We start from the raw sequence: 8,987 nt of genomic DNA, 5'->3' as shown, positions 1-8,987 counted from the left end.
TTTTTGTTCCACACGAACAAATCAAAAGACTCAAGATACAAAGGGAAATCTCCAACAAAAGAAACAAAAACAACAAGAGAGCAATGGTAAAGCTCCAAAACCATCGGCACAAACTATCTCAGTTCACAAGAATTTCAGTAATCAGAGACTAATCCCACAATACAAATCCAAGATGAACAAATCACTAACACATCTGCCAAATTCAGCCCAATTAGAAAAATTTCATTGTCGGATTTCACACTGATATACCATGGATTTTACCCACTTTCAGCCATGGTAAGATCCATGGTATATGAGTGATTTTGAAACTATCTATCTTGTTTTGGAGTCCTTTTAGTACTTTTACAAGTTTAGGGATGATTAGGAGAAAAGTGGTGATTTGGGTGCATTTTGGAGATAAAATGAGAGGAAGCTCGAAGCTGACCATCGAACCAGTTCGAGGTCAATATTCAGAGTCCACACCATCGATCGATGCACACTATGTGCTGTCGATCGACGATGAAGCGTGCAAGCCCGACCGGTTTAAAACCCAAGTCAAGACATAATTACGGAAGTATCCCTAGCCAACTTTTAACCTAATATTTATGTTCTCTGCCATTGTTCTAGGCAACACGTTTTCTGCACTATTCATATTCCTTAGTTTTACATAGCAAAAGTTTTTAGTAGATTTGGAGAGAAGATCCAAAACTCCTTCAAAGATTTGTATTAGAACTCTAGTATTTATAACCTTAATCTATTTATGCATTCCTTTATATTATTTGTTATGAATTGCTTTGCTATGTCTGAGTACTTCACCTTGTCAGGTTTAGGGATCAAATAGGATTATGAAGGAGTAGCCACAAATATAGATCTCTGAGTTGTTTGTGATATCCATCAATTGAATTGTTCTTATTGCTTATGTTTCTAGAGTAGCTAACTAGAACCTTGATATTAGGATAATTAGGTGCAAGCGGAAGCATGGTATGTTACCTGAATTAATTCACATTGTGCTAGGATTGCTAGAAACAAGCGACAACTGATTTAGAAACCTAGTGAACATAAATCAAACCCGCTCGGTAAAGCTTGCTGGAATGAACATCGATCGACAACCCAATAGGTGTATCGATCGACGTTCTGAAAGGTGTATCGGTCGATTATCCATTGATAATATCGATCGACACTTTCTCCAGATCAATAAACGACAGTTGAGATCTGAGATCCAAACAATAGATATTCTAAACAAACGATAGTTGATAGAATATTACTTTGTTTAACTTTTAGAATATCCAATAAACTACTTTAGTTTCTATACTATTATAATCATGATTATCTGAATAGAAACCCTAAGTCTAAAGCTTTCTCATAGCTGTTTACAATAATTCAATCGAATCAATCGAACAACTACCTTGTTCACCACTGCAATTTACTATTTACTTAATTGACCTAGCTTAATCATAAACTGCTTTAAGATCTTTTGTGTGCTCCAGCTCCTTGTGGATTCGATCCCTAAGTACTACAACTCGACCTCTTATTTTAGAGAGTACAAATCACTTAGGGTAATTTGAGTGATATCACACACACTCAAGAAAAAACCTGTTGAAGAACTGTAGCGGGCATCCTCACTAAGAATATCTTAATTCACGAGAAACCAACTGCTGAAACATAAATCCCAAGTTGAATCTCAAATCAACATAGTCATGAACCTTCACACAAAATATATACGATATGAGAACGCTTTTGGACCTCCAAAATCTGACAAGCCGAGACAAATTATGCCTTGTCTCCCTTTTCTCTTTCGTGTCCAATCTTAATCTTGTGGATTGTAACACAATTAGATTAAAAGACTTTTGTATAGTATATCACTAACCATATGCCCGATATCAACCTCATGAGTTAATATTAATGGCTCAGGCCCAAGTTTGGTTCTCTCCAACAAAACCTAATGGTTTTCACAATCATTTCTTCAACCTCTAGAAAAATGGTAGCTTCCAATCCAAGCAGAACCCGAATAGATGACATATTCACAACAAGGAAAAAGATTTAATCAGAATTAATCCATTTTTCTGAATCACTTAACAACCAATCTAGTATTGTAGCAATGTAGAAAAATTGTAATCTCATGCTTAATCATGAACACCTACCTCTTACGCAATTCCTTCTTGCCTTAGGTAATTTTGCCAAATTGAACGTATGATCTATCCAAAGAATCTATCTTCTCATCCATGGTCCCAAGAATTTTATCCTAGTGTTCATCCTCCAAATATTGAACAAAGATTTCAGGTTCTTCTCCATCATTAAGTAACACATAATCACTAGAATCATACCTTGTCAGCAATTTAAAAACCTCTCTTGTATCTTCTAACATTTGTAGGTTGGTTGGCGGTAGTTGGTGTCTCATCATAATCATCATTATTATCACAAATACCTTCTTCATGTGCAAAAGATGAATCATCATGAACCTCAGACCTCATAGGAACCGATGTAGAAGAACAACACTTGAATCAATCAAACTCTCATAAACCTCATTTGGATATCCAGATTTTTAATGTCTGTAATCGCTTGATCTTCCATGAACAAAACATCTTTGCTTCTTATGAGCTTCTTACCAACGAGATTATAACATATGTACTAAAATCCATCTTGACCATAACCTATGAACACACATTGTCGCAAGCTCATCTTAAGCTTTGATCTTTCATCTGTGGGAAAATGAACAAACTTCTTACACCCAAATACTCTCAGTTGGCCATATGAAACATCCTTATAGGTCCAAACCCCCTTTGGAATACACCCTCCAACGGATTGGTGAAAAATTCAGCACATGAACAACCGAAATTAAAGCTTCACCCCAGAAAGTCATTGATAAGCATGACTATGATGTCAAACATCTCATCCTCTCGTCAATCATCATTTTCATCCTTTCAGCAGACCCATTCAACTGTGGCGCGTCGTGAAATACGATCTTATACCATGCTCTTATCAATAAATATCAAATGGTATGGAATACTTTCCACCATTACCATTGCAGATACACGTTGCATTCTTTCTTATTTGTTATCAACCAATGTCAAAAGTGCTTGAAATAGCTTAGAACCTGATCTTTCTGTCCTCTTTGGAAAAATACTAAAACCTTCTTAAATGATCATCAATAAAAGTGATAAATATGATGCACCACCAAAATATTTGGTCTTATTGAACCGCACACATCTGAATGCACCAAATCAAGTACCTCAAGTTTCCTATAAGGCAAAGAAGCCTTGAAAGACACTCTATGTTATTTCCCTACAAAACAATGCGCACATTTCTGCAGGTGCAAACCATAGATTGTAGAAATCACCTCATTCTTAGAGAACATAGACATTTCCTTTATTAGATATGGTTCGATCAATGATGAGTCATGCAGATCTTCCATTTATCCTTTTGATGATACCCTCTATAAGCATCTGAATTTACGTGAAGAAGATATCCATCAAAATAAATTGAGAAGACACCATTTGAGATGTGGACTAGAATGTCTCATATTGTCTTCTCTTAAAATTTGGTGATTCTTATATAAAATGTATGTTTACAGATAAAATTGGACTCAAATCTGATAAATTATACTTCTTTGAATTAGCCCAAAAAAACAAAGGTTATTACTTTTTCAATTCTATTGAGAACAAAGTTTTTGTTTCTCGTAGTGGTGCCTTTCTAGGAAAAAAATATTTCAAAGAATAACCATGGGAGTAATGTACAATTCAAAGGAATTCGAGAACTTGTCTAAGAAGTTATCGAAAATGAAAAAGCTTAAGCTTCAAGCAACTACGGAAAGTGTATGTTTTATTGATAATAAGACCAAGAACAGTTAATGAATACAAAGAGTATCCAAGAACAAAGGAATATGAATGTATTAAGACTATTGTTCAGCTGTGGAGAAGATTGGATCCTTTCTTCTTGGCATATCATCCTCCTTTTATAGATCTTCGGATGTGATTCGATCTCCGGAGTGGATCATGCGTCTTTATGGTGATCTTTAATGCTTTTGATTCCTTTATGTTCTATTTTGACTCGCCAAGTTTGGTATGAAAGATTCTTCCAATTAGAAGTAGGTCCTTGACCTACGTGGACTTATTATTCCTTCTTAGACATAGGTGACACTTAATTTGGGTTTTATTATGTCTAGGCTAAAATCTCGAATCGAGTCTGGAGCAGGGTGAAACCCGGCTCCAACTTGTAAAGTTTTGTGTCCAATTGTTAACATGTAAGTTTTTGTATCCAATTGTATTCAACTTTCTTTTCTCAGCACAAATTCAGCTAAATGACAAACTTTAAAATTTAGTTCTCACAATTCACAATATGATTAAATCTCCCGGTAAATGTTAAATGGATATTACGAGTTTTTTTTTGGACGTCAAATGGCCATTTTATTACTCAAACTTGAGGTGGACTGGGTAACCAGACCGGAATAGAACAATCAATAAAATGTAACTTCCTATGGAAGGATCTAGCAGTCTTTGCTAAAAAATCTGAAAACTGGTTGCGCGCTCGTGGAACATGAATGATGTTGAAGTCCGGACAGCAAATCATCAGCGTCTTTATCCTCTACAATTCCGTCGCAAAGCTAGGCCAGACATGAGGTTCTTTTATCATTGCTATCAGCTCCTTGCAGTCTGTCCCAAAGCTCTGGCAAGTTGCGTGTTGAAGCATGTTCTCCATTGCCCACCGCAGAGCTTCTACTTCCGAATGCAGAGCTGATTCTCGTCGATCGAAATTTTTTGTCCCCAGCAATTGAATGTTTCCTCCACTGTCCCACCAGCCCCATCCACATCCACCAAACTGAGCCGAGGCTGTCCAAGATCCATCTAGCAAGAAAATATTACCCAAGCTTATGACTTAGGGCTCCTCAGGAATGATTTCTTGTACCACAGATTGTACCACTTCGTTCGCATTAAACCAGACTTAACATTCACTTTTTGCATGTCGAACTAGCTCCAAAAGATCTCTGTCTATCCCCCTGAAAAGTTTGTCATTCCTAGTCTTCCAAATGTACCAAATTATCCAGGGATAAGGATCTCTGTCCTGTTCCGGCTCGATAATGCTGTTTTTCCTCCAAAATAGATAATCCATGTTTGCGTAAACGCTTGGTAATGGAAATAAACCTGGGCTTGACGGAGTTGATGATAAAGACCAGACTTGTAGAGCTAGCGGACACTCGAATATAGCATGGGTTACAGATTCCTCCAGCTCTCCACATCTTGGGCAGTAGTTATCACACCTCATATTACGTCTTGCTAAGTTCCTCGTTACTGCCACATGACCAGTTAACAACTGCCATATAAGATGACATATCTTCGAAGGTGCCTTTAACTTCCAAGCGAAGGCTTGAAGCTTTGTGATACTCGGCTCTAGGACTTCCTTCTCCTCCTCTGCCTTTAACACATTCTGAGCCACCCAATATCCAGATTTAACCGTGTATTGGCCATTCCTTGTGTAATTCCAACAAAATGTATCGCGACGATGAGCTGAACTTATGGCCAAGCTCCTTATAAGTGGTATGTCCTCCGGATTGACATAATTTTCCAAAAGACCAACATCCCACTCTTTCGTTACCGGATTAATGAAGTCACTAACTCTCATATTAGGAAGCATTACCGGCGCTATAGGGAGGGCTGGTCTCGCCGGGGTCGTTGGAATCCATGGATCCTCCCACACCTTGACTTCATAGCCTGAATGTATCTTTTGTCTGATTCAGCAACTTTCGCGCAGCAGAAATGCTAGACCACACATACGATGGGCTGCTAGCAGAGTTTACTATGAGTGGTGAACTCATTCTATAGTATCTACCCCTTAAAACCCGGGCCACCAAAGATTCAGGAAATTGAACTAGTCTCCATAATTGTTTTGCCAATAATGCCAAATTGAACTCATAGATCATATGGAAACCAATCCCACCCTCTTTCTTTGGTAAACAGACTTTCTCCCATTTCGCCTAATGTATTCTTCTTTTTGGTGGATTTGAGCTCCACGAAAATTTAGCAATGGTACTTGCAAAATTTTCACATATCTCCCGGGAAGAGGGAAGTAGACATAACAATGGATATTACGAGTTCAAAGACAATTTGATTGCTGACAAAAAAATGAAGAAGACAATTTGATTTGTTTTGAAATTTTGCTCTCAGGTGGTGAGTTATCTTATAAACATTGGTTACTTTGAGGGTCGTTCTGCAATTGTCACTTTTATTTTGTTTTAAAATGACATTGGTCACAAGCGCTTTCTCTCTCTAGAATCGATGGCGTCTCACCACCACCTCGACTGTGACTGCCGCCGTCTTCACCACCGTGAGAGCAATCCTCACATACCCGCTTACTATACCACGTCATCACCATGTTTCTGTGCAGATTCTACTCCTTGCTGTACACAATGCTCGCCGCCTGATCTAGATCATCTTCTTCGTCTCATCGCTTCCTATCTCCAAAACCAACAACCTTGCTGCGAAACTGCGTCTACGAGATTCAACGCCGTTAAACGACAACGTTTCGTTAACCAACAGAACACTCAACGAGAATACGAGAATATTCTCCGGAAGATCAACGATCTCGATTTGTCGCTCAACCGATTCCCCGCTCGTCGCGAATCTTACTCTACACTGAAGGACTCGGCGGCGCGTGTGATTCAGACCCATTTCCGGTCTTACCTGGTTCGCAGATCCGTTTCACTCAGGCAACTCAAGGAGCTCACAAGGATCGAATCAAGCTTCGCATCTCTCAGATCTTGGGTTTCTGGTAAAACCCATTTCCCTCTCGAAGCTGTCTCTCGAGAAGCTACTCATTTGCTTCTGCGATTAGATTTTATTAAGGGTAGTGCTGATTCTATGATACGCGATGGGAAACGAACATTGTGTAGAGATTTGGTGAGGTTCTTGCATTACGTTGGTGATTGTGCTGTGAGAAGACGTAATGTTGTATCTAAATATGCGAAAGATGTGACCTTTGGGGCTAAACGTCAAGATAGATCCACTGAGATGTTAAAGAAACATATAAGAAGGATCTATGTGAGTGACGAGGAGAACATTGCTGAGCTTGAAGAGTTTCGATTCGTAAGCGACGAGATCCCAATTGTTTCTGTTGGAAAAAGCAGAAAGCTTGGTGTTGAATCGGGTAGGGGCAACAAAGTTAAGACGCCGGTGGTTTACGAGCTGGCTTCGAGTGCAGAGGATGATGATGGAGTGGAAATCTTGATGATGTCTGGTGATAATGGAGTTGGTATTAGTTCGAGAAGTAGAAGAGGAGTTGTCAAAAATGTGAGCTTCAATGAGAATGGGAATGTCTATAAGGTTTATGGAGATACGCCAGAGGCAAGTGGGGGAGATGATGGTTCTACAAGTGGATCAAACAATGAAAGTGGTGGAGATGGTTACACTGAGGTAGAGAATATCAAATATATGCCCAAGGAGCATGATCGTTTCAAAGAAGAAGGTGAAGAAAGTCTCTCTGAGAATGAAGAAGAGTCCTCTTCACAGGGAAGCAAAGGGGAGGTACAAGTTTCAGGAAATGTCAGTCATAAATTCCATCTTGGAAAAGGAAGTTTGATGATCTCTCCTCTGTTGCCACTAAAAATGGAACCTTGAGACGATGGTGGTATCTTCTAAGTACTTGGAGGGTTTCTCTGCGACATTTGTGAGGGTTTTCTTCTCGGTTTGTTCGTTTCGTTTTCTGTTTATACCGTTGTAGTCTTGGTTGTTTTTCTTTTGAGAGAGGCTCTAATTCTTTTGCGTGTCAGTTTCCTTAAGATCAGCTTCCTTAGATAGATCAGTTTCTAGACTATAATCTTGTACGTGCTTTTGTAGCTCATCCACAAGAATCTTCTGTTGTTTATGGTGCTTCGGGTTCTGGCTTTACTCGTCTCTTTGTATATATAAAAGAACTCATCACCTCCGATGTAACATGTTATCGAATCACACCGCAGTACTGTTGTAAGAATATGCATGTCATTCTATCAGCCTCATTTGCACTATAAGGCTTATGACTTGCACGAACTCGCATGTTCTTTCCCACGTTTTTGACATTTACACTAACTCACATTTACACTAAGAAAAATAACACTTTTTGACAAATAACAGAAGAATTTGGCGCCATGACTTGGATAAAAACTTAGAAAATTTTGTTTATTAATAATTGTTTATTTGCGTGTATACTCTTTGACGGAAAGAATGTTGGTTAATTCAACAAGTTAAAGAAATATGCTTCAGTATTTTCAGATCCGATCTAAAGATATTTTATAGGGATATTGCGGTGGGTAAAAAACTTAACCGACCATGACCTTAAAAACTCGCCCATAGAGACATATTTTGAAAAATCTAGAAAAAAACTCTACACTAGTAAATAAATGGAGAGTATGCCAAATATAATCACAAAATTTTAAGTTTGCCCACGCACGGATAGCCTAATTATTTTGTTCATGTTCTATTACGAGTTGTTTGGTTTATTTTAAATTTTTATGTATTATGATCATTTTATTTTGTTTGTGATAAATTTTAACTGTTGGCTGGAAAATTATTTTTTTTCGTTTTTGATGAAAAAATGACTTTTTAATAACAAATTTGAGTTTATGTTTGGTGAGACAATATTTTTTTAAATAGATCGCATAAAAATGCAGTGTTTCAAAAATCATGAACCGGTTAGGTAGTCGACTTGGGTTTTAAAATTATTAAATGGAGAAAACCAAATAAGACTATTAAACCTCCATGAACTGAATGAAAAAAATTAGTTAATATTTCCAATATTTTATATTTAAAAAAAAAAGACAAAAATAGCACTAAATCAAGTTTATGTTCCCAAACTAGCATTCAAGGTCAAAAGTCACAAAAATAGCACTTAATGTTTTATCAAAAATCACAAACTTAGAGTTTAGAGTTAAAGGGTGGGATTTAAGATTTAGGGTTTAGGGTTTAGGGTTTAGAGTTTAGGGTTTAGATTTTAGGGTTTAGTGTTTAGGGTTTATGGTTTAGGGTTTAGAGTTTAGGGTTTAG

At 37.7% G+C, this 8,987-nt stretch overlaps 1 protein-coding gene across 1 annotated transcript; it reads left to right on the top strand.

Moving 5' to 3' along the window:
- The first annotated feature begins 6,248 nt into the window (after positions 1-6,248).
- Positions 6,249-7,586, top strand: LOC106319861 (BAG family molecular chaperone regulator 8, chloroplastic-like). The gene has a single exon (XM_013758262.1). It carries the CDS (start codon positions 6,249-6,251, stop codon positions 7,584-7,586), a length of 1,338 nt encoding a protein of 445 aa, XP_013613716.1.
- The last annotated feature ends 1,401 nt before the right edge of the window (positions 7,587-8,987 follow it).

The sequence above is a fragment of the Brassica oleracea genome, unplaced genomic scaffold, assembly GCF_000695525.1.
Source record: "Brassica oleracea var. oleracea cultivar TO1000 unplaced genomic scaffold, BOL UnpScaffold00667, whole genome shotgun sequence".
NCBI classification, from domain to species: Eukaryota; Viridiplantae; Streptophyta; class Magnoliopsida; order Brassicales; family Brassicaceae; genus Brassica; species Brassica oleracea.
This window is presented reverse-complemented; position numbering and strand designations above follow the sequence as displayed.